This window comes from Elgaria multicarinata, chromosome 8, assembly GCF_023053635.1.
Source record: "Elgaria multicarinata webbii isolate HBS135686 ecotype San Diego chromosome 8, rElgMul1.1.pri, whole genome shotgun sequence".
NCBI classification, from domain to species: Eukaryota; Metazoa; Chordata; class Lepidosauria; order Squamata; family Anguidae; genus Elgaria; species Elgaria multicarinata.
The window spans coordinates 98,852,405-98,879,098 of record NC_086178.1 but is presented as its reverse complement, the minus strand read 5'-3'; the positions used below and the strand labels follow the sequence as shown (position 1 = coordinate 98,879,098).

At 39.6% G+C, this 26,694-nt stretch overlaps 1 protein-coding gene across 1 annotated transcript in view; it reads left to right on the top strand.

The window, feature by feature from the left end:
- BICC1 (BicC family RNA binding protein 1) overlaps window positions 1–26,694 on the top strand; it is a 137,351-nt gene that overhangs the window by 86,252 nt on the left and 24,405 nt on the right. Inside the window, exons 4-9 of the mRNA XM_063133101.1 lie at window positions 10,408–10,487; window positions 15,593–15,751; window positions 17,408–17,461; window positions 18,786–18,980; window positions 20,350–20,601; window positions 24,548–24,679. Coding sequence (XP_062989171.1) covers window positions 10,408–10,487; window positions 15,593–15,751; window positions 17,408–17,461; window positions 18,786–18,980; window positions 20,350–20,601; window positions 24,548–24,679 — 872 coding nt within the window. The remainder of the gene's footprint in view (window positions 1–10,407; window positions 10,488–15,592; window positions 15,752–17,407; window positions 17,462–18,785; window positions 18,981–20,349; window positions 20,602–24,547; window positions 24,680–26,694) is intronic.

The following is a 26,694-nucleotide window of genomic DNA, read 5'->3' as shown; positions in this document are numbered from 1 at the left end:
TGATCATAGCTTCCTGCACAAATCCTTGACCCACCAGATTTCTTGAATGCTCAACAACTTTCAGCTATAGGAATTTGTCAGCTTCTTAATCTGGAAAGCAGAGTGTGCTTTCCGGATTAAGATTAGGAATTAATTTGATTAGGAATTAATTTGATATTGTTTTAAACTACAGAGCCCATAATGGAATTTCACTAGAAGGGCATTCATGTTCTACTTGCTCAAAACTCAAGTGATGTGATTCCTGTTGTGGCCACAGCAGGGACAATTCAATACTTTGGTGTGTTTCTCCCTCCATTAAATTGTTTAACACTAATAAATCAGTGTGTGGAAAAAGTTTTGCTTTCATGCCTTGGGGCATCCAGCGTAATTGCTACAGCAGTTCTTGTCATCTGCATTTACTGGACGATCTTAAAGTTGTTGAGCCAGAAAGTAATAAATCTCTTGGAACAAAGATATTAAGGTATTTGGCTGCTAGCTGGTTGCAACATTTGCCAAAATCCTTTAGAAACAGAACCGAATGTTTGTAATGGAATGCTTCATAAAAAGCACAATAAACATTGATAAGAAGTTGAGGGATATTGTATGTTGTGGCTGTGGTCACATAACAAACCTAACAAAGGGACATCATAGGACAAATTGGGGGTTTTGCAAACCTGTTCAAAGTCTAAGTAATGTTTAAATCTGCCCTAAATGATGTATTGAGTTTTCTCTATGTAAGCATCTTCTTATAGGGCCTGTGTTTATTATGGCAGCTTTTAAATCCCATACACTGGTAACAACTTGGCTATAGTGGTCACTGAACGAATGTTGCTCATTCTACTTCATGCTGGAAAAAGTCAGCGTGGGTGATGTTCTTGTTAAGAGAAGTTTGTCCTATAATAGTTTTCAAACCTCTTATTTTAGTATTGTAAGAAAATTTAGCATTGTTTGGACACATCTCTCCCTGCTTGCCTACGCGTTTTATCCAAACTTTCGAATTGGGTTCAATGTCAATTTCAGTTGTTGCACACACACACACCCAATCCACACTATTTTAAAGCTATGCTTTTCTATGACTGCTGAGGTGTTGTAGGACTTTTTCATCAGCACAAATTCCTTAGGACATTGTAATGTTGCCTCTTGCATATTCTGTTTGAAAACCTCACAAAGACATCATTTAATGTGCTGAGTAGCAGCTACTCTTGTATCGGCTGAAATCAGGGAAGGCCAGCTCGGTATTCTTGTGGGACCAATCTATTTCTCTATTCTGTCCAGGAGCCAGAACTTTGTATTAGCTACACAATCCAGGACCTTCATTCAGTGGTCAAGAACTATAATAAAATCTCCAAGTTACTATCAGCTAAGTTTTTACATATTTATTTATTTATTACATTTTTATACCTCCCAATAGCCAAAGCTCTCTGGGCGGTTCACAAAAATTAAAATCATGAAGAACATAAAAACAACCAACAATCTAAAAACACAGATACAAAATACAATATAAAAGCAAAACCAGGATAAAACCACACTGCAAAAATTGATAGAGGTTAAAATATGGAATTAAAACAGCAAAGTTTAAATTTAAGTTAAATTAGGTGTTAAAATACGGAGAAAATAAAGGTCTTCAGCTACATACAAAACCCTGCTGCCTTAAAGTTTGGGAATCTCTCAATTTTAAAACCCTAGGGGTTGTTGTTGTTGTTGTTGTTGTTGTTTTGTGGGGGAGGGTGTTAATAAGCAAAATGACAACCCATTTTAATGACAACCCATTTTAAAATTTGGTAAGGTAACTAAGAATCAGATAGGCTTCTTTGTAAGCCACGTTCAGTCTCCAGTCTGCAAGGTTGACATCCTGATTTAAAACATGGGTAACTCCTTTCCAATGGCTTGGAGGGTGGAGGAAGGATCAGCCCATCATTTTTTGACACAAATGGAGTATTGGAACACCCTCAGCTAGAGGAATGTGGGAAAGGGTTGTAGTTTACTTTAGATGTATCAAATCTGATCACTGCTTCTGGTTAACTCAGAAGGAAAGTTCTTAACCAAAATACTCACAGTGCCATCACACATCACAATGATGAAAGATGAAGCACAAGTGAGTCTCGCTTCTCCATTTGTAATTCCAGTGTAACATGTGAAGGAGGAAACTATGCGGAGAGAAGAATGGAGTCCAGGTGCATCTTGCTGTGCATCTAGACCCCATCTCATGCATCTTGCTATGAAAGCAATGTGCATGAATGTCCTTTGCATGTTACCCAGAAAGGGCACATCTTCAGCACTTCCTCAATGGAGAAAGCCACTCTTAATATTGGCCTGATATTCAAATCACTCCTGTGGGCACCTATTGTGGCACTTATTCCTCAGTCATTTCCTCAGTGATGATCAAAGTCAAACTTTTCCCTATTTGCTTATTAATCCTAGTTGTTTTGAGAAGACAATGCCATCCTGCTGTGTACCCTAGCAAACAGTCCATAGTTCAGTGGTACATAGCTGATCCACCAAAGATAACTTGATGATATTGCTCCATGTTGTATACCAACCTGTTGGTCCTCACAGCAGTTGTGGAAGGAAAAAAAGCTTTCATGCTTGTGCATGATGCTAAATACCTTTACTCTTCTTGACATCCTTTTTCATAGGAAAGAACTAGGGGCTTGGTCAGAACCCTTTGGGACCCCAATGTCCTGTGAAAGAATTAACGAACCATTCTCCTTATCTTACTTATTATTATGCTTATCTGCCCTTCCTCTAAGATGGTCAGGACAGTACATATGTGGGTTAAAACATAAGAACATAAGAAGCGTCCTGCTGGATCAGACCAAGGGTCCATCTAGCCCAGCACTCTGTTCGCACAGTGGCCAACCAGCCATCGGCCAGGGATGAACAAGCAGGACGTGGTGCAACAAATGGGGTTGCCCCATTTAATCCTCGCAGCAACACTGAGTGGTAGCTAGGCTAGAATTTAGTAACTGGCCCAAGTGTGCTTTTGAGTCCACGTCTCCCTTGTTCAAGGCTAACTCTGTATTCTCCCTTCACGTCCTCTTGTTCTCTTCCAAAGAGCCCACCTCATCTCTGGTGATGGCTAAGTTACTTTTGACCCACAAGGAGATGATTTTTGCTTGAAAGCCACCCTTGTATTCCTAACACTGACAGTATTGGCATCTGAGATAGCTTCATAGGAAAGGGTGTTCAATCCCGATGCAGTGCTGACAGGCTATATATATTGCTAGACATATAGGTGTTGCAACATACAAATGCAAGATTAGAACAATGCCCCATCCATGTGCACAGAGCCAAAGGTAGCTGATAATTTGTTACCAGACATGCAGACTCTATGTCACTCCAGGATACACAATTTAGGCTCTTTGGTCTAAGTAATGGATCATCACAGCAAAGTTTCTGGGAAGGAAACACATTGCTGAGAAACTTCAGGTTTTAATCAAGAAGAGGAAGTAAATGGTAAAAGAACCATCTGTTTATGAACACTTTGTTATAAGGTGCAAGTTTGAAAGGAGAGGAGAGGAGAAGAGAGAGAGAGAGAGAGTTTAATGAGACACAGGACAAAGGAGGAAAGAAGGGAGTTAGTTACTTATCCTTAATCTGATGAGATAAACAGAAGGGGTAATCCTCAATGGTAGTTTAAATCCCCCCCCCCCAAAGTGAAGAGGGTTGGGCATTCCAAACATTCATTCAGGAGGAACGTTAAATTGTTTGTGTGAGACACGTACCCAGCTGGGTGTTCCAAGAGTGAGTTGGGTGAAGTGGTTGCCCTCAGTGCTGCTCTTGAAAGCACCATGATCCGGAAAAGGTAAGAGCAGGTGTTCCCAGATTATGGTACAGCCTCCACCTGGCAGAAACTTGGGTTGATAGGTTAAAGGACAGGTGCACAGCCAGGAGCTTCAACAGAGACTCAAAGTGGATGCCAGCAAGACAAACCCCTGAAACACACATTAAGCCCAGGAATCTAAGGACATGTGTATATATATTTAGAAAAGAAGATAGGATTGTCTACTGCCAAATAAAGTTTCCTTAGAGGCTGAAAGGGGGCCAGGGCAGTTTCTGAAAAGGGGATGACAGAAGCATGATGGGTGAGCAGTTATGATACCATTTGGTCACAAAGGTGCACAGGATGGTGTCAATTAAAGAATGACAGGGAGTGTTTGGGAGCTTGGTTTAGCAAATCAGGGAGCTCTATTGATCTGGGGGGGTGGGGTGCTCAGGTGCTAGGATGTTCTCATCTCCGTTCCATTGGAAGGATCTTTAGAGGTGATGCTGTTTCAAAGGAACCATTGTCTTAATCTGTTAACCCTCCTCAGTATGACAGCTATACACAGGATAGATGGAGGAGTTGTGTCAAAACTGAAGTATTCTGGCAAGGTAATTTGCTGGGGGTGGCGACAGCCGACAGAAAACTCTGGCGTGGGCTGGTCCATGAAGTCACAAAGAGTCGGAAGCGACTGAACGCATAAACAACAATTTTTTTGGACCAAATCTTCCCAAGCATGTGAACAACAATTATGTTGTCACTAATTGTGCTTGAGCAAGAAAGGCAAGAGAACTGGATGTGAATGCTAAGAAGTGGTGGGGCCTCATTTCAAGAAATCCAGGCTCTTTTCAGTTTAGCAGTACCTGTCCAAGGTTTGTGACTAGGAATCTAGTGGTTTAGCTTCTGAATGCTCATTGAGGCCTTTAAAAGAGAGGTGGACAATACACAGGTCATATGTGGCCCCTAGCTCCCACCATCCCTTTAGTTCTTTCAGAGAGAACTATGGGGGCGGTATATAAGTGTAATAAATAAATAAATAAATTTACTGCCTGCATTCCAAGATTTCTGTTGCCTACTATTTCACAAGTATAATAGAAGCAATTGTGGACAGGGAGCCGCGGGGCAGCGGAGATACATTTTGCCTTCTAGATTCTAGGGTTTTGTTCAAACTAAAATGGCAGTGCATGTGATGAATATGAAGATAAGTTTATTTCTAAATTTTTCATGCCTGTTGGGCCATATATGACTTAAGAATACACACTTAAGGTAAAAGTGCCTCATCACATTTAATCATCCAGAATATGCTGTGTTAAGGATTTTGGAACATGCAACTTCTGCTTCTCTACTGTAAATGCTTTTATCTATGTAATAAATTAAAAAATAGCTATCCCCAGTAGGAGTGTTAGCCATTGATACAAACAACTTCGCAGTGTTTGGCTTGGTTCAGATGATCAGACTTCACAAGATGTTGATTAACATGACTCTTTTCCTATTGCTTTGTTCTCAGTTTTCTCATAGTTCATCATCTGATTAGGCAAACAATGGCTATTCTCTTCTCCTCAAAACAAAATAGAAATGAAAGCTTGGAGTGTCTTCTCATTGTAGTTTGGAGGGCCAATGCAAATCTTAGTTTACCTGTTCAGATTTTACGGTAAACCATGGTTAGCACTACCCAGGTAACTGAGAATGAAGCCATGAGAAAGATGGAAGGATGAAGGAAGAAAATCACAGTTCTTTACAATCCTCCAAATCATAATCTGAAGAATAGCCTTACTGAGCTTTTGTTGGGGCCAAACCACATGTTAGTTTTTATTTATTTATTGCATTTCTATTCCACCTTTTTTCTTTCAAGGAACCCAAGGTGGCATACATAATCCTCCTCCTCCTCCTCCTCTCCATTTTATCCTCACAAGAACAACCCTGTGAGGTAGGTGGGGCTGAGAATTTGTGACTGGCCCAAAGTCACCAGTGAGCTTCCATGGCCAAATGGGGACTAGAACCTGTATCTCCTGATTCCCAGTCCAACACTCTTAACCACTACACCATACACATGTTATGCTTACTGCATTGTGTACATTGTTGTCTTCCGATTTCCTTTCATTTCTCCAGGCACGATGGGGTGATTTGGGACGCAGCACAGCACACAAGGAGGGGAGGTTTATCCCTTCCCCAGCCTTGTGTATCATTCTATGTGTATCTAAAAGATAGTAGCTAGTTAAAGGCAATTCGATGTGCCTCATAAGATCTTCATTAACTTTGCTGAAAATGTGTTGGGGTTTACTAGTTCCTGACGTATTCAGCGTTTTATCTCTTATGAGAAGGCAGCTTGAAATAAATTTGAGCGGTGGGATTGGTGGGGTTTTTTTTGGCTCTGTCCCTCTTCCCCCTCCCCCCAAACTAATGCATTTAATTTTAAAATTGTTCTACACAGAGATGTGCCTCTCTGACTTGTGCATTTTTCTGGTTATTTTTTCCCCAAATTTAACTTCTGTGATGTTTCAGTGTCTCTAAGAACAAATGCTTTCCACGCACACAAAGGGGAGGAAAGGTATATTCACATTTTGAATGTGAATGTAATTAATATACATGTCTATAAATGCTATCATATACATGTTATGAGGAGAGGCTGTCTTATATCTGATAGGAACTCTATATAAAATCATAGAGTTGGGCTTTATCAGGAGTTTCCTGCTCCAATTAGCAAGCACTTGGGTTCTCTTTCCTTAATCTAGAAACCCATCTGCTTTCACCCAATAACTTCAGATGACTTGTCAGGCAGCTGCCACCAGGTAACTATATTATCTAACTAACGTTTTTCTATGCCTGGAGTGGACAAATCATCACAACAAAGGAAAGGCCTCAGAACAGATTTCACCGCCTCTTCCCCAACAAACAAAATACCCCAAAGATTTCAACCCAAGTTGATTGAGCACACCACCCTCATTCCTCTGGCATTACTATGTTTTGGGAAAGAAGCTCCAGGCTAAATGGCATAAATATTCTGTCCCTACCTAACTCTTAGAATATAGCAATAGCCAGGCCTTTAAAACCGTTGCTATTTTTTAGATTTTGTATTGGAATCACCAAAGTGGCTCACAGCTTCCATATAATAGAATTCCATTATAAACGCTTGCAACTTTTTTTAAAAAAAAATGTAATTGAAGGGCTGCATTCAGATGTCACAATAAACCATTGGTTATTGTGACAGGAATGAAACTAGCTTCCCACACATAGTGCATGTCCTTAAAGAGGAGTTTGGAAAATTTCACTTCTGCTTTTGATAAACTAGCTTGTGTTTCTAAACCCGCTATAATTTGTTGGAAACAAGCCAACTTCAAACTGATTTATGAAGCTGGCTTGTTTCAACTAACCATAGCTAAGATCAACCACTGTTTAGGGCTCAGATGTAATGCTAATCTGAGGTTAATTAAACTATGGTTAATTAAATCCTTGCAGTCATACATGGAGGAGGAGAAGGGAAGCTGCCTTTGTTCCTGACACAATAAAATACAGTTTATCGTAATGTCCCAATGCACCCATTGTGTTTGTTGCAGTACTTCCAAATCTTTCGTTGTAAGAAATGTCGTTGTCTCAATGTTATAATTTGACTGTAGTAGAAGACGATGCTATGTATTCTCTAAAGCAGGGGTGGGCAGCTTGTGGCTCCTCTGATGTTTTGGCCTACAACTCTCATCGCTCCTAATCAGCATAGCCAATGGTGAGGGATCACAGGAGTTGTAAGTCAACCCATTTAGAAGGCCACAAGTCGCCCACACCTTCTTTGAAGCATGAGATATTGTGTGATTTGTTTGCAACTGTATTTTGCAGTTGTGATTAAAGAACTTCCTTGGATAATTTCAGAATGTCGTCAAGAATGCCATGTTGCATTGAGAGATGCACAGGCATTGAATGAAAGAGGAAGCAGATTTTAGTTGCTCAAACAATTTTTCAGATGTGTGTCAGTCATAGAACATGCTGCACCTTGCCTTGCATTGCACCCCAAGAAGAATGGACTGAGGTCTGCTTTAGCATTGCCATGTCTCAAAAACATATAACTTCAGTTGCAGTATTGGTGTCAGCAAGTTGGGTTCCAGACAAAATGTAGCTAGCTTTATGGAAATAATTCTATAACTGTGCTGGCAATGTCTAAAAACACCAGGTGGTGCTGTCCTTCTACGTTTATAGTTGCTCTATTTTTCTGTTAGCTGAAGTTTGTTAGTTCCGCACTCATTTAACAATGGAAAAATCCTGCCAGGAGAACTTTGACTAAAGGAGTACCTCCAGGAGATGGGTCACTTGCTTTTGTTGTGTTAGTGTGTGATATGACAGTCCAACAGCAGGTATTTTCAGTGTTGATAAAAAGCTGCCGAGAAAGCATTTTTAAAAAGTGCCAATTACACATAGTAAAATATGCATTACTTGATGTGAACTGGCATCCATTGTATAGTTGGGGGGAAACGTGACCAACTTTTTCATGTTAATTACATTTACCACTTCTAGAAAATATTTTTAAAAGACTGTCAAATATAGACCATATTATAGTAAGACGGCAAAATACAGCCAAAAAAAAAAAAAAAAATGGCTGTTCCTTGAATAGTGTTGGTCACTTGCCTTAAAATTACTTGGTCAATTGACCGATCAAATCAAGCATTAAGTATAACACACAGGCTTAAGCTAATTTGAAAAGTTAACTTATATAATACTACTGTTGTAACAAAGTATAACCATGTTTATATGATGGACGATATTCAGGAGATTATACAGTTCTCCTTGACTGTCAGTCTAGATTCCACAGGGAAAATGCAAAGAGTGGCAACACTGATGTTTAAGCATAGGCTAGGTTTGGATGTCACAATAACCCATTACAGGTTAATTAAACCACAGTAGCTTAATTAACTCCTCATGGGTTATCATGCCATCTGGTGGGAGTTTTCTTTTAACCTATGATGGGTTATTTGGACAAAATAACCCACTCTGATAACCCACTGTCTGCAGCATTGTTGTTTTTTAACCCATTGTTGGTTATTGTGCTGTGTGGTGGTCAACATGGGTTATTTTGGCTGACTATAGAGCTGCATGGCAAGAGTGGTCAAAACAGCTGCCACTCTGCTTTTCACTGGCTTACGTCCATATATCTATACATCCTTATATCTGTAAATTTGATATATCTACACACTGAAATATCTACATGGTGATACAGTCACACATTGATATATTGGTGGGGTTTGAGTCAAATTACCCACAGTAGCTTAATAACTTCTCATTATTATTTTATTATTATTATTTATTTATATAGCACCATCAATGTACATGGTACATAGTAGTTTATTAGCCCACTGGTGTGGCGGGGATTTATGGGCTATTTAAAAAATAAGCTACTGTGAGTAACTTATTAACCCATTGTGATGTAGTGTGATGTCTGAATGTGGCCAAAATGTGCATAGTAACTACAAAAGTAAAAAAAAAAAAAAAGATACATAATTTTTTCTGTATTGTTATTGTGCTGGGTAGAGGAAGCCTGCTTGTAAAGGGACCACAATCAAACAAGAGACAGTCAATTGACTGGCATTACAACCCTATCTCTGTTGTAGCCAGAGTTAGCATTTAATTTCCATTTATTTCAGTGAGCATCGCTATCGGGGAATGATAGCTTTTATATTGGTAGCTTTGAACAGGCTTGTAGAAGCTACTTTCTTGGCTACCTGTTGCAAGTAAGAATTGCCTCCAAAAAACTAAGCATGGAAGCTTTCATGCAGGACACGGAATAACGGGCTCAAGTTAAAGGAAGCCAGATTCCAGCTGGGCATCAGGAAAAACTTCCTGACTGTTAGAGCAGTACGACAATGGAATCAGTTGCCTGGTGAGGTTGTGGGCTTTCCCACACTAGAGGCCTTCAAGAGGCAGCTGGACAACCACCTGTCAGGGATGCTTTAGGGTGGATTCCTGCATTGAGCAGGGGGTTGGACTCGATGGCCTTGTAGGCCCCTTCCAACTGTGCTATTTTATAATTCTATGATTAAGCCACCCTGAGTGCCATTTTCTTGGTAGAAAGGCAGGGTATAAATCAAATAAATAAATGTTTTTTCTGTGTTTTTCTTTTCTTCTGGTCACAGATGTTAACATATGTGGACAGGAGAGCTAGGAACAATTTCTTTGGGCTCATAACCTTTGTCGGACTGGCTCAGAGTTTGTTAACCTCGTTGTTCATGAAAATAACTTCATATGGCTTATCTTGAACGTTTCTATGATAATACACTGGACCTGTTGTGCTTGGCAGTAGGCAGTTTTACATTCCCAAAGTGTTAATATGTAACCTAGAAATTCTGTTTCGTTAAAGCAGAGTCCCATAACTAACTGACACATTCCATAATAAATTATATTTTGAGACCTTTGGAAATATACTTGTTGCATGGCCATAAGAAAACAAATTCATTATCAAGTTATCACACTGCAGAAGCTTTGAGGGTGATATTCTAGAAAGAAACTTAGCTGTGTGTTTACTTTGCATATATTGTATAACTTAAAGTAATGCATATTAACAAAGAGATGTTACCTAAGGCAACATGTTTGCTTGTATTAGGAAGAATGGGTAACTTGTTGGACTGTTTGTATAGCCCATTTAACAAAGTAATCTTTGTGTGTATGTGTGTGTTTTTCTTTTCAAGATCCCCATATTAAAGTCTCTGGAAATAAAGAAAACGTTAAAGAAGCAAAAGAAAAGATCATGTCTGTCTTGGACACAAAAGTAAGATGAAAATCAATTATTCAGCTTTGGACTAGAATTCCAAGTCTCAGGCTTCTGATTTTTGAGAGTCAACAGTGCTGAATTCATCAGCATATTAAAGTTATTGAACCTTCTTAGGTTACATTAAAAAGCAAACACTTTCACTGAAATGTAGCATTTACATGGATAATACAGCCAGTGGTTATTTCTATGCTAAATTTGATCTGCTTTCAAGTAATTTCTAGTAGTTCAGCTTTACACGCTGCAAAATGAGTCAGTGACAGCACCCAACAGGAACTCTGGATGTACTTTTAGAGAACTTGGGGTTTGGTAACATAATATTTTCTTTTTAAAACAATAATAATCATGAGCAGCCTGATCCTATTAAGTGCTTTTTTAGCTGCATCAGTTTGCTTGTAACTAGAAGCCACCATGCAGGGCTTTTCATCACCATGGCAGGTGCCATTTTGAATATTCAAGCCACAGCAGTGGTGCACTGTAGCTTGTTGTGATGTGTGAACCCTACAAGGGTGGGTTGTTGGAGTGGTTAACAAGATGCTCAGAACACAAAAGATGTTTCAGGGTTGCAGGTAGTTTGTTAACCGCCCCAACAAGCCACCCTCGCCAGGTTCACACATAATAACAAACAGCAGTGTGCCCTGCCACAGCTCAGATATTCAAAATGGCTGCAGCTGCTGCACCGAGAAGCCCTGCAAGGAAATATAACTACAGAAGCTTCCTGTTACATGCAAACTGGGCCGTTGTCTGCACTGCACCTATGGTCTGTTGTAGGGTTATTTGAGAGAAGTTTAATCCTCAAATAACTCCTGCCGCCTAGGTCTGGGTGACCTGACAAGCCAAGGATAACCCCCACTAGGGAATGAATATTCAGGATTGCTAGCTGCACATGTGGCAACCCACTACAATGAGCTGCAGTGATCATACAAGCTCAGTAACGTGAACTTGGAATTTCGTCCACCATTCCCTTAAAAGTCCGCAATAGTTTTCAATTTGCTGCAGGTTTTAGCAGCCACACAGGAGTTAGTCAAGGGATAGCTCCTTGTTTACATTTTTTAAACTCTTTACTCATTGCATATAATCTCCCAAATTGTTTTAATTTTGTGAGAATTGGGGAGGATTGGTTGTAGTTTGGGAACCTGCCCCCACGTTTAGAAATGACTAGTTACTGCTGAAAGAACTCCATGGATGCTGCACTGTGGCCTTGTTGCTGTCCTGCCCTGGTCACTGCAGGAGGCAGTCTCTCTCAAGCCATGTGGTAATTGCTATTGCGGTACTGTTTTATGGTTTCTGTTGCATTCCTCCTAGGGCCCTGGAGCTAGAGGATCGGTTAGGCCTCTGCTCATTCACTGACACCTCCTGTGCTCGATGCTGTTGGCTGCTTTCTCATTACAGCATTTTGACCACTTCCTATATGGCCTTTCTTGAGGGCAGCCAAGGATTTCAAGGGACCACATTCAGTCTTGGCTCCCTCTTAGAAAGGTCATGCTGTGCAATGAAACATGTTGAGGCTAATTTATTATTTTGTGAGTTTGTTTCTTATATGTGTTCCCCGCTTCTGGAAAATGCAGTTAAGTACCTAGGGTCTGTAATAATATTAACTGGTGGGAGATGTGAAGGATCATAATCTGCATTCAGCAGTGGTGACTGCTTTAAATTCTTCTTTGGGTGTAATATGCAGGCCAATTTATAAAGAGAACTGTAAAATTATTTATTTATTTATTTATTTATTTATATAGCACCATCAGTGTACATGGTGCTGTACAGAGTAAAACAATAAAATAGCAAAACCCTGCCGCATAGGCTTACATTCTAATAAAATCACAATAAAACAAGAAGGGGAAGAGAATGCACCAAACAGGCACAGGGTAGAGTAAAACTAACAGTATAAAAGTCAGATCAAAATCAAGTTTTAAAAGCTTTAGAAAAAAGAAAAGTTTTAGCTGAGCTAAAAGAATACCTATTGACTATAGAACAAGTTCTGAAAGTGAACATCTTACAAAAGTTGCAGAATGCCTTTTTGATTAAAGTGGGTAAAGTTCTTTTTATTGTAGTTTCCCCTTTTCTTCGAGCTTCCTACAATTCCCCAGTACATTTGCATTACTAACAAAAAGTCTTGGGCAGAGATGGTCCCAGACATTTTGGTGGCTTAAGACAGAAAACCCAAGTGCCGCTTCCCATGGCCATAAAAATGAAGACGCAAATACTTACTAAAACTAAATAATTGACATCTTGGTATCTGAAAATCTGTCTTATCCCCTCCCATAATGGTCTGACAGGCTCTTCTACAACCTACCTCAAATCGTAAGTAATTTTGTGTTTTTCATAATAGGCCACTATTATATGTTCACTACATTTATACTCTGTCTTCAGGCCCAACAAGGCCCCATGAGGCAATTTACAATTAACATTATTTGGTTAAAACTTAACATTAAAAACATAAAACCAGTTACTACAAAATGTATTAGCTGAGTGTGCACACCAACACACACAAGCCCAAGATAGGATTTGAGGAGATACAAGTTCATGCCTGCCACTACATGAGATCTATGAAACACCATATCTGAGTTCTAAATATCAACTAGATTTTGAATGCATAATAAAAGGGAAGTGTGGAACAATATTTAATCTGTAGCAGTGGAATTAAGAACACATGATCGTTGCTAGAATGCAACGCAGCCTTCCCCAATGAAGGTGTGTTGGATTGCAACTCCTATTATTCCCAATCAGCATGGGAATTGCAATCCCCAACACATCTGGAGTGCACCAGATTGAGGAAGATTGAAGCAGGGTGTATAAATATAATTTAAGTAAATAGTAGCCAGATGCATAGCAAGTATCAGCTGATAAAACACAACCCGAATTACACTTGGAACAAACTCCTTACCTTGAAAAATTGTCTTTATTTCAGTGTGGTTTGGCTTGACTTTAAAATACCACGGATTTGCCATTAGATGTACCAATGACTAGTACCTTTGTATGGAAAAGAGGAGTGCTCTTGTTGAAGTTATTTGGGTTATTAGAAGTGGGTTTTGTATAATTTACAACTTTAATATTTGCCTAAGACAAAACCCAGAAATTCAAGAACAGTGTGGTCAATGTGGGAGAGCAGGTTATTTTGGCTGAATTGGGGTGCAGGGGAAAAATTAGTGGGAGCTGAAGTGGGGAGAGGATGCATCACTTTAAAGAAGAGGAGGCCATCGAGGTTGTGGAAAGGATCCTCTTGGGTCCTCATTCTGTCTCTGGAAAAGCTGGGGCCATGGGAAAGCGAACTCACTCAGAACTCCCACTTTGACACAAGAAAGAAAGAAAATCAGCCAAACTTCGGTACAGCTTTTCCAAACTTGGAAATACATTTAACCTGCTTGGTTTACAGTCTCAGGCTGCTCTTAAAAGCACAGGAGCAGGGCTGATGAGAGGTGGTCCAAAACATCTGGAGAAGGTTGATGAAGAGGATTGAGAAGAAAAGATCTGCCTTGATGGATCGGTCTAAGGCCTGTCTAGTTCCGGCTTGTAAATTAGGCCCCCAAAGTTAAGCCTGCAAAGAATTTTATTCACCTGCTTTTCACTCCTAAGAGGATGTGTTGGTGGATGGACAAAGCAGATGGTCCCTCTTTTGCAAGCTCATGTTATAAAAAGCAGCCTAGTAAGATGCTGGAAATACAGCAGAATGGCAGAAGAGGCATGGAGTGCTACCAGGCTGCTTGCTTTCTATACTAAGCATACAGGTCAATACTTTTCCTCTTATGTTTCCAGCATAGAAACACAGTAGGCTGATGGTGGAGGAATGAAGCAATCTATAATTATGCTACCAGTTCATTTTATTTTCTGTGCTCAGCGTGTAGAAAGGATTGCTCTGTCCCTCCAACACTACTCTCCATTTCTCTGCTAGATTAGCAGGTGAAACCCCGTCCTGCTATCCAGCATAGAAATCAAGCAGGCTGTCAGTGGAGGCATGGATTACTCTGTCCCTTTGCCACTGGTCTGCCATGTTCTTGTGCTCGATGCAAAGAAAAAGGAGCTTTGCACAGAAGCACAGCAGGCTGGTGGAAGAGGATGGATCTTTTGTTCTTCCTCCAGCAATTTGCTTCATTTCCAAGCTGGCTCCAGAAAAGTGAAGTGCCTTCCTCTGCAACCAGCATGGAAACCGAGCAAGCTGGTGCATACAGAGCGGTCTGTCCGTTCTCCACCAGCTTGTTTTGCTTCTGTGCAAAGCTCCTTTCTCTGCATCAATCACCGAAACATGGCAGACCGGTGGCAATGTTGGCCTGGCAGGTAGGAGCTTCACTTTTCACATGGAACCTGCTTATTCAGCGACACAGAATTCTTTCTTGCTAGTTAAATATGAGGTGGTGTTGATGCCTTTAATGCTCACAAACAGGGCAAGAGACCAAAACACATTCGCAGGAAGAATTGTGAGGAATGGTAATAGACCATAACACAACCTGAAAAGTTACTCAAAAGTCCACTATCTTTCAAAAGACTATGACCTTGTGACCTTAAAAAATAGTGCTCACCTATATATTCATCACTTAGCCATTTGATAGTGGACACAGAAAATATTCATTGATTTTCTAAACTAGAAATCTTTATTTATTTTTATTTATTTAAAACATTCCTTGGCTGCCTTTCAGGGCAGAAGTCCCCACAAGGTGGCTTACAACAATAAAATACATTTAAAAAAAACCAGTTTAAAACATTAAAAGCAATAAAAACCTACACAGTAAAATAGCAGTTAAAACCATAAAGGTTAACAATAAAATCATCAAGACCTACAATGGCAACAGAAATTTACAGTTCTGAGATAAAGAAAAAACCCACCTTTCATTTATTTTGTCGTTCTTTAGCACACCAATTCTTTCTTGACTATGCTTCACTTGCAGTGGAAATAATGTTAAAGCTGGACCATATGAATTGTCAACAGTAGAATGTTGTTCAGAATTGGAAATAAAAACTTGTATATCATCCATTGTTCCATGCAAACCATTCTTTCATGAAGTGTGAGACAAAGACATCTCTTTCGCCCCCGCCCCAAACTCTCCCTCTCAGTATCCTCTCTCTGTCTATATTGGGAAAATGCAATAAAAGATACTTCAACCTTTTTTTAGAGTAATCGAGTCACCCTGAAAATGGATGTATCTCATACAGAACATTCTCATGTGATTGGCAAAGGAGGAAATAATATTAAAAAGGTGATGGAAGAAACAGGCTGCCACATCCACTTTCCAGATTCTAATAGAAATAACCAAGCCGAAAAAAGCAATCAAGTGAGTATTCTCCAAGATTGTGTTTAGCCATAATGTCTATATGTATGAGTCAGTGTTTTAGCTATGCCCTGAGCCCTGTTCGGGTCTTCAGATACTGCCTTATAACAATGCATGAGGATGGAGAGTGAGGATGAGCACATGAGCTGTGATCCTCTTCTGTCCCAGTTATCATGCTGAAGGTGAGCTACTAAAGAGCCTTTTCTATCCCTGGATCCCTGGAGTTCTACATTATGCAGAGAACCTGCGCAGATAGAAGAGACTCTCCACTTTAGAGATTTGGCCCCAACACGACAGGGACGGAGGGGGAGCGGATTTAATGTACTCATGATCACCCTCCCTCCTCCTTGAGCATTTAAAGTGCTATTTGAATGCCTAAGTAGGGTTCTCTTCAAATGGATATCTTAAAACTCGCCTACACATTTGAGTAAAGCATGTAGCACAGCCTTATTGGGACAGTACCAGTTTGGAATGCATATGTGTGTGTGTTGGGCAGAGAGGGTGTGTCACATGTTTCTTACTGATAGGCTTACTAGTCTTCTACTGGCAGAAGTTTATTTTGTGTTATATACATAAATGCCCCACTCACATCCCAGGACATTATTTTGTGCTTTTTAAAATCTAGTCATTATTCTGTCAACACACACAACTCTGTGTTTTTAACAGTTTTATACTTCTGTATAATACATAGCCATTTAAACATACACAAGGATATACTTAAAAATAATACAGAAAAATACACAACCAAGTTGTGTTCAACTATATTCCAGTTGTTGTTGAATTCCTTAACGTTCCCAAGTATATGTATGTGTGTGTGTGTGTGTGTGTGTATGTGTATATGTGTATATATGCCTGCACATATCTGCATTTGTATGCACACACTGAGACAAGTAATGGCATTCTACCAGGCTGTGGTCACCCAATCTTTCTCTTAAGATGATGTTCAATTTCCACTGTCTTACAAGAAATTCTCTGGCATCTCCAATTAAGGATACCCACCTGCATGCTAAAATAGTATAGTTCGAAGAAGGCTGAACTGTGTGCTTTCTTTTTTGACTATATAGATTAGTTTAGAGTGCTCTGTGAAGTCAACAGAGTCAATTTTAAGGACTTGTCCAGACACAAAACCACTTTTTTTTGCGTCGCATATATAATTGCAAAACATTTTTTCTTAGTTTCGCTAAGCCTTGTAGATACAGAGATAAACCTGGAGCAGTGATAGCAATAACTCCTAATATTTTCACAACCAAACAGTCACTTGCTCAGGTGATCAGAAAATTTTGGCTTGCGTACACACTAGAGATTCAACTGTCATCTTTGACAGGTTTGGAAAACTTTATTTGGGGTAGGGAATTCAAAACTGGTTTATTCTATTTTGAGATATAAAATAGTTTGATATTAAATTTTATTTTAAAAACAATATTTAATTACATTTTTCTTTTTTTTACTTCCTGAATTACACTTAATAGGTGGAATTTAATGTGTACATTGTATTGTATGCAAGCTATGATAATTAGATTTTTTTTTAGAGGAAGAAATCAGAAACTATATTTGCATTTAAATTATGTTATGTGTCAAGGATGCTAATAGAGACATACCCCTGAATCAAAATAATATGATCATTGTTAGAATTTAAATTTTGTGTTCCAACCTCCACAGGTGTCTATTGCAGGACAGCCAGCTGGAGTTGAATCTGCCAGAGTTAGAATACGGGTAATTATGAGATTCAAGTTTAATATAATGCTCTTAAAAGCACCTGGAAATTAACATTTTTCTTCACATTTGTGATATTATGTATTTCAAGGTTTACTGCTCAAGAAAAATAATGTAAGGTGTGCACGATCACTCAACATTTTCCCAATAACATTTCCTATCCAGTTTTTCTTCCAAACCTGAGCTTACCTATTCCAGTAAAAATTTAAGATTCAGCTATATTACAAAGGAGACGTAATGTCACCATTGCAACTTCTTGTGTGGGATCAGGCAGTCTCCTTGGTCCAAGGCAGGTGGTACCATAAGCCATTATAGGTGGGAAAGATTTGGGGAAGCCCCGCCTTCTACATGGCCTCTCTAATTGCGTTGGCCTAGCCATCTCAATTCTGCTAGGAGTATTTCAGACCTTTATGGATTTAAACTCCTTTACAGCGATTTTCAGTGCAGTATATGTGTTCCATCGGGTCCCAATACCAAATGCCTACTTGCATGTTTTTCAAATAGACTGCCTCAAACTGAATGAATACAATTTTGATGACCGTAGCACCATATGTGCTACAGAGTACATATTCCCCAAATTTTCCAATACGTCCACCCAGAAGTTACCCTTGGCCCAGTTCGAGGAGAAAATTGCAACAAATGAAATCCCTGCTGGAAGGAGATGTGCGTTCTTTTTTAAATGCAATTGTGCCAACCATTCATTAAGACTATCAGTAGAGGCCTTCTTGGGTCCTCACCCCACTTTCCCTCCATGAAAAAGAGGTGCTGCGTGCATCCAGGCTTTCTCAGCTATGGTTCTCCTGGTTTTGTGTTACTGCTTGTTTCTAGAGGCTCAAGTCTGTTCTGAAATACATATCCTAGCAAATCCACTTACCCTTTAGTCCCTCAGTCCTGAACCAGTGAGAGCAACCAAGCAAGCTATATTTCTTTTTTTGCTTGAACTATTGTTAGGAAAGCAACCCACTTTTATTGGTTGTGCTAAAGCTTACAGTAGAAAAGTTCTGGGCACTTTCTGTGGATAAATGTCCCAAAAGACAGTTCTGAAGCATAAGTTTAGCTGAGCTCCTGCAATTTCAATGTCAATGCTAAGGTTCTGATGTCACGTATGGAAATTGGATAACAATACCATTGCCAACTAGAGGCAGAATCCTGGAAGTCTGTGACACCTGCTCCTTTATGGCTGGAGTGTACAATGTGGTCACCGCACAAATGGCTCTCCAGTCCACTCAGCTTAACGTTCTGTGTGTGTAGCTTCATGATAGGCAAGATATGCTCTTACTTGTGTTGAATATTTGCTGTGATTTTGTTTTTATCATTGTTCTAGGAGCTGCTTCCTCTGGTACTGATGTTTGAATTACCTATAGCTGGAATCCTTCAACCAATCCCTGATCCCAATTCTCCCACAATTCAGCATATATCACAGACCTATAACATTTCAGTGTCATTTAAACAACGTTCTCGCACATATGGTGCTACGGTCATCATCAGAGGATCTCAGAATAATGCTAGTGCTGTAAAGGTAACATCTTAACTAATTATACTGATTGTAGTGAAGGCATAGATGGACTGAGTATCTGTTTGAGTTGGTTGTTTCGCTTGAGTCTGTGTGGCTGGTAATCAATCCCAATTAGTACTGTCCAAGACCAACTGATGGATTTCACAGGTACTCCCACAACATAAACTGTCTGGGAACAAGAGGGAGGAGTGAAACTTCTTTCAAGAATGTGTATCATGCATAATGCTAACTGCAGTTTAAGCTATTCTGCAGCTAACAATTCTATGGTATTCCTAGTACAGATAGGAAGTTCATGTATTACATATAACATCTTTGGCTGAGAGCTCAAAGTTGTTTTTAAATGGATATTATCTTTATATATTGTCTGTTTTTATGTTTATACAGTTTTATTTTTTTGTAAAGCAATTTTAAATGTTTAACGTTTTAATCTTTTGTAAACTGGCAGTATAGAAATGTAATAATAATAATAATAATAATAATAATAATAATAATAATAATAATGATGCTGTTTAGATTAAAGCACACACCTGTTCCATTCCTCAATCTAAGTGCATTTGGACAATAGACTTGCAGAAATCTATTTTACCTCAGCCTTGTTGGCCTTTGTGTATAAGGTGTGAGATGTATATGCTCAAGCAGTCTAATGTGCTTAAGCTTGATAGACTGCAGTCTTTATTCCTGATCTTGTTAGGTTAGGATTGAAACATTACAGGCAAAGCCACATTTGATTAGGTGTACGAACACAGCTGTTGTAATGATGGACATACACAAAGTAGGCCTTGAAACCGGCAGCTGGCCGTGAACTCACTTTCACATGTTCACCCACTTTTCCTGTCATGGAATATTGTGGAGCTCTAAGAGGAGGGGGCGCCTAGAGAATGTGTGCAGTCCAACTTTAGGGATTTCCCCATGGCTTCCCATGCAGTTTTGTGCAGATGCACCTTGCAGCTATTCAGTTTATTTGAAGCATCAGAAGATAAAATATCTTTCAGATCTTTGGGGGAGCAGCTGATTTCTGGTTCATTTTACAATAAATCGAAGCACAAATCACCTCTCCCTAAAATGTGTATTAAATTACATTTCTCACATGTATAGCCCACCCTTCCTACAAGGAGTTTTGAGGTTACGTAGGCATTAAGGCCCCTCACACACACACTTTATCCTTACAAAAACCCTGTGAGATTGATAAAGGTGTGGCTCTAAACCTAGGTCTCCCCAGTCCATCTACTAAAAATACCATGCACAAGCATTTATGTATCACTTTGCTTTTAATTTGGAGAAGTCTTAATTTTTGTTTGTTATTATATAGAATGTATGGTGGGTAACCTAATGAAAGCTTTTCTCAAACTTTTTTTAAAAAATATATAAATAGGAAGGAACAGCTATGCTTTTGGAGCACCTGGCTGGTACCTTGGCGTCTGCAATCCCTGTGAGCACACAGCTAGATATAGCAGCTCAACATCATCTCTTTATGATGGGTCGAAATGGCAGCAACATCAAGCATATCATGCAGAGAACTGGTGCTCAGATCCATTTTCCCGATCCTAGTAATCCACAGAAGAAATCCACAGTCTACCTCCAGGGCACTATTGAGTCAGTCTGTCTTGCCAGACAGTACCTCATGGTAAATTCATTTATATTTACTTACTAAGTAGCAACAACAGTGTTTCTACGGTGGCTCTTTAGTATTCAAGTGAATGGTAGGGCTGTGGTTTTCGCAGCAAGTATACACTTGGTAAGGAGCAGCCGCCATTCCTGGGGAGTATTCAGTGTTGCTCCTACAAAGAGTAGACCCATTGAAATGGATGAGTCTTACATCTCATTCATATCAGTGGGTCTAATCTATATAGGATTAGCATTGGATATTACGCCCTGATCCAGAAGTTCCTAGTTCTCACGAAGGTGATAAACCTGTATTTTGGCTGTACCACTTCAGACTGGCTGCAGGTGTGGATTCACATAGTTGGATCATGTGGAGTTACATAATTGAATGCACCTCCATAGGAAAGAAAACTCACATAGACATGTTGGAGAGAATGCTTGGCTAGGACCCTTCTTCCTGATGACTATTTTTCTAAGAGGGTTTTTGTGTGTGGATGGAGTAGGAATCAGCCAGGTGAACTCAAATGCAGGGTTACCCCATCATTGTGAACTACGTCTGAATGTGGTTGTATGATGTGTGTGTTTCTAAACAAGTTTCATTCACACACAACATTTTAGGAGCATGGTTAAACATATAATGAGCATGGTCCAGGTGTTGTTAAGCACATTTAAGTCCTGTTAGCTTTAATTGATTTAATCTTTCCCATTGAAATCAATTAGACTTAAACATGCTTATCATTGGCTGGATCATACCATAGTGCAAGGGTGCAGAACCTCATGTCTGAGGGGGGTGTGAGGAATCCAGCCCAAATGGAGGTCCCAATCTGGCTCTGTGGGGTTCCCCAGATCATGTCACCTCCTTTCCACCAACCACTGATAATTTGACAGTTTCCTAGCTTTTGTGCAGATTTCCCACATTCTGAAAGGTTAAAATGCCTCTTCTAAGGCTTAGTTACTGGCAGTAAGAACTTTAAGATACAATAGGCTGGTATTTGGGTTATTGTTGGCCCTGCCCCTTTTGCCTTTGATCTGCCTCTTTTGCCTTTGATCCACTCCTTTTGCCCCACCCACCACTGTAGTGCTGCCCCCAGAGAGCTTCTCTGAAATGGAATTTAGCCTTCGGCCTGAAAGAGGTTCTGCACCCCCACCATATTGCAAAGAGGCTCATAGTTAATGGCTGGTTCACACAACGCACTAACCCAACCAGTCTGTGTTGTTGTTGAACCATGGGTTATCACATTGTCTGAACGCAGTGCTTTTTCTGTAAGATGGGTTATCGCGTTGTCTGAACGCAACACATTTTTCACTGGGTTGCTTGTTAACCACCCTGAGCAACCCCAAAACAAGCGATAGCTTATCAAAGTGGCTTGTTCAAGAAAAATAAACTACACTGCATGATAAACAAGCCACCCTGCGGAAAACGCACTGCGTTCAGACAACATGTTAACCCAACCTGTGGAAAAAGCATTGTGTTAAAAAATACAATAGCCCATGGTGCGTTAGTGTGTTGTGCGAACCCAGCCTTTTGTCATGACTAATTGAATTCCTACTAACTTAACTGGATCTGCTCTAAGTATGAGTAAATCTCGATCCAACATCATGTTTTCTTTGGTTTTATGAAATAAGAATTTTGGAATGCAGAACTTAAACACGCAGGAAGATTGTTGAATTTTGAATCCCCATGAATTCCCATAACCCTAAAGCAGCAGCAGTGAGAGTTCTAGTTTGCCTCAGAGAAACGTTTAGCATCTACATCCTTTTAGTAGTAACTAACTTGGCCATTCTTTCTTTCAATGCAGCAAGGGAGTACACATATAATGGGATGGTAAGACCTGGTTCCATTTATCTATAATATGTTTTAATTAATGTTAAAAATGCAGCTAGTAGTATTCTGTGGGGAGGAAGGAATTAATCTAGAACCATGGCCTTTGAGGAATGCTTCTGCAGGATGCCATAAGGAATACTAATTAGTTTCTGTGTAGAAATGTCAAAAAACTAAAATGAAACCAGAGTATTTTTTAATGCTCAGAAGAGCATTAGGTTTGATAACTTTAAAAATAGTGAATAAAGATGAGGAGATCAAGTGCAAGGACAATCTCACAAGTGACACGAAGCCCTTTTTAATTTGGAGTCTGTCATGACTGTTGTATTTATTTCTTTAAATTATTTATCGCTGTTCCAACTGAAGCCCCTCAGTGTGGTTTAGAAGTACAATAAATCAGCAGAAGGCCAAGCAACCAAGAGGGGGGGGGAAAGCCAGATTAAAACGGTAGAAAAGCAAAATGTACTAAAAGGCTTAAAACACCCAGTACAGCACCCAGCAAGCCACAATCTGGATGCCACAACAAAGATATCCCTAATATCCCCCACACATTTTATTTTGAATTGTGTCCAGGAATGGATGTGAAGCCAGTACAGTTGTGTTAAAACTAGCAAGATGAATTCCATATGCCCCAACCCAGTTCATAATCAACTTCCCATATGTTGTACCAGCTGAAATTTCCAAAAGTAGTCTCATTTACAATGCTTCAAGATTGAGGTCCAGTTTATTGATCTTTATTCAGTCTATTACCAGTCTCAGGAACTCATTGAATTCATTGAAAAGGGCAAGTAGAATTGGGTGTCATCACTGACTCCCCACCCTAAACGAGCTCACAAAGTGATTTCATTTGTAGATGTTCAAGTGGTATACAAATAGAAGATATATCAGGTAAGTGTCTTCGGTAGCGATCCTGTGGCCCTAGAAAGGTTCTGGGAGGACATAGGGCAGTTTGGATTCTTGGATCTGAGGTTGGAGTCAGCGCTCCGACCTCAGAGCCAGGAATCCACTCTCCCCTCCCTTTCTCCACTGGCATGGAGAAAACCTGCTCTCAAGTGTCACAAATCAACTTTGGAGAGGAGGGAAAGGGGGCGTGCCAGTGGGAGGAGAGAGGACTGGACTGGGTCTCTCAGGCCTCCCCAGCCTTCTTCCCTCCTGCTTTGCAGAGCCCCAGCTAAACGGGCAAAAAAGCCCATCGAGCCAAAATGCAGAGCAGGTGGAGCATAAAGCTGAAAATAGCCTCTGCTGCTCCTCCCTCTCTGCATTGGATGGCCATAAATCTCTGCGTTTGTCTCCTATAGTTTAAGCATCTTAACTGACAAATTCCTCATGCATGTACAAACATTTAAGTTCCCATATTTGTCATGCATGTTTGACAGTAATGGGGGACATTAAGTCTTATTTGATGTTGTGGTTATATCTAGTTGCATAAGGTATATTTCTTATTAGAGTCTCTTTAGAGTCTCCTGTGTTGACACATGTTGAAATTGGAACATCTGAACTGTCATAAGGATTTTATGGGAACTTTGGGTTGGTTTGCCAATTTCTTAAATATGTTCCCTCCCAACAATGCTGAATTAAACATCTTTATCTAGGATTGTACAATTGACTCAGTCACTTTTGTTTGTACAGCATCATATGTTGTGTGTTCAGTTATCTCTCCATGTCAAAGCTATTAGTGCTTATCTTAAAAAATAGGTGACGTTCTAATTTTTCCTTGATTACACTTTACAAACATCCTCTTTATAAAACCCAGTAACAAAGGGGATAAGAGGCAGTGGGTTCCATCTGCCACTGTCAGTCACTATCTGATCTGCAGTGTTTCTCTGCACTCACATTCTTGTAGTGCCGAAATTGAAGTAAGAAAACATGGCAATTTTCTGCATGGAGAACCCTGCTTTCACTGTGAAAGCACTGAGCCTATTGAGAATTTCAGAATCTGTCAGTGCCAGTGTTGCAGGTCAGCTGCATATTAGAGTTATCTCAAATTGGGCACAAAACATGGGAGAGAAATCTTGTTCCTATTGATAGTGCAAAGATTCTGCACAGCTATGCTGCGTATGAGGCATTGGGTTGTTGTTTTTAATTTGAATATAGCTTGCCTGGTACAAGAATAGCTTTATTTTGGGTTTTGTATTTAATCTTTCAGGGTTGCCTTCCTCTTGTGCTGATGTTTGATATGAAGGAAGAAATTGATGTAGAGCCACACTTTATAACTCAACTAATGGAACAGCTAGATGTCTTCATTAGTATTAAACCAAAGCCAAAACAGCCAAGCAAGGTTGGTAGAAAATGTTTCCTTTCTATGGGCAAATTCTGTAGCCCAGAAATAAAGCAAAACCAACTCTTTGGTCAAATCTACATGGTTTGAAAATAAAACATGGTTATTTATTAAGAATTATTTAGTGTGACTCTGTAAATTGCTCATTATAAATTTTTCCTGACCCAGATGCTCTAAAATTCAAGGTGTACGCTGTGCTTTGACATTTAAAGTAAGATGAAAACGAACCTTTAAATATATCCATGGAGGTTCCCTCCCTTGCAAACTGTGCTGCATTTCTAACGCCTCCTCTCCCTTTTACTCCATGATTAAAGAAGGTGCTAATGTGGCTTGTCTTATTTTTGCACAAAGGAGCAGGACTGATTTTGATGCTTTTGCATGGATCATGGCAGTGGAGAGAAGTATAAATTACTCATGCTTCCAGGTCTCATGTAAATTGCTCTCTCTCACACACACACACTGTGTGTGTGTGTGTGTGTGTGAGTGATATATTCACTCCCTCATGTGGCTAAAATGTGCATCTCGCCATATAGGACGTACCATCTTTCTGCCTGATACCCAGGCCACACTACAACTGTGACGTGTACAGAAGCACTTTGAATCATCTGGATTTAAAACTGAGTGGCTCGTGGCATTTTACATTGGTTTTGACTTTTCATCACTTCTTCAACTCTTACATACAGATCTATGAAATAAGGGAATAGGCGCACACACTAAACATGGAAACACCAAATCTAATCACTATTCGGCAATATCCATTCTATTATCCTGATTTTAATGTATAACATTAAGTAATTTATAGCTAGGTTTATTTGAACTGACTCTATCAGAGTATATTCTAGTTTTATTTTCCTGATACCACAGTAAAGCTTTAACAATAAATTCCTCCATGGCAAGCAAGAACATGGCCTGTAATTCATTAGGGCTTATACACGTAACTAAAACGTGAACAAGAAAGACAATGTAGCCATTCCTTATAGCAGACATGTTTTCTAAAAGCTCAGGCTGATTGCACAAAGTGTGGGAGGTCTGTGCAATTTGTGCCAATTTGAAGGCAGCCTGGGCTGCAGAATCAAATGATGGAACCATTGTGTTGCCACTGGAATGGATTAAACAAATTCCTCCCCCCCCCCAAAAAAAGTGGTCAAAACCTGGTTTTCCTTCAGTACAATAATCTTCTGGAACTATTATTGTGGAAAGATAAATCAGGATGTGGGCCTGTATAGTAGCACATCGACAGCCTCTTCATCATGTGTACATTTGGTACAAACTGGCAAGAGAAGCTCGCATGAACTGAAAGAATTAACAGGTTGATTGAATTGGTCCTCAAGCTTCTAGAAAACTAAGAATACTATAGCCCTAAGTCTCCCTATAGTAAAATGAATTTAACATTTGGTATTTCCCCATTGGGGAATGGGAGGCACTTATCAACATACTAAATTTACAAAGTCTCTATAGTGTTTGTTTGTACTCAAGAAACTGCTATCTAAAAGTTACAGCAGGGCTATGCAACTTCAGGCAGATAAAGCACTAGGTCCTTGCAAACCATGGTTAGCAAATTTGAACCCAGGCTGGGGAATTTACCTTCTCTCCCCCTTCTGCAGGAATTCCCTTAGTCTTTTGCCCTTTCTAGCATCTGTTACCATGATTTTGTGTCATCTGTGCAAGAGAAATGAGGTTTTTCATAACCATGGTTTCAACTTCTGGTTTATGAAGGAACATTGGTTTGTATTAGGTTTTTTATTCAGGCAGGCCTTTGGTATGTAAAGGTTGTTCCTGAAGGTGTTTTTGTTTTTTTGTTTTTACTAGCTGTGTGTTTTCATTTCTTTTATTGTATTTTAACTGTGTTTTTAACTTGTTTTGACATTTTAATAAAAAAATATTTTTATCAGTATTAATTTGATAGAAAAGAAATTGCTTTCGAAAATTCAAAGAAGAAATTTCGGAGAAATTCTCATGGGTTTGGTTGAGACTTCTTGTGCTTACCTTACTTATGAGATATCTGAGGAGCATCC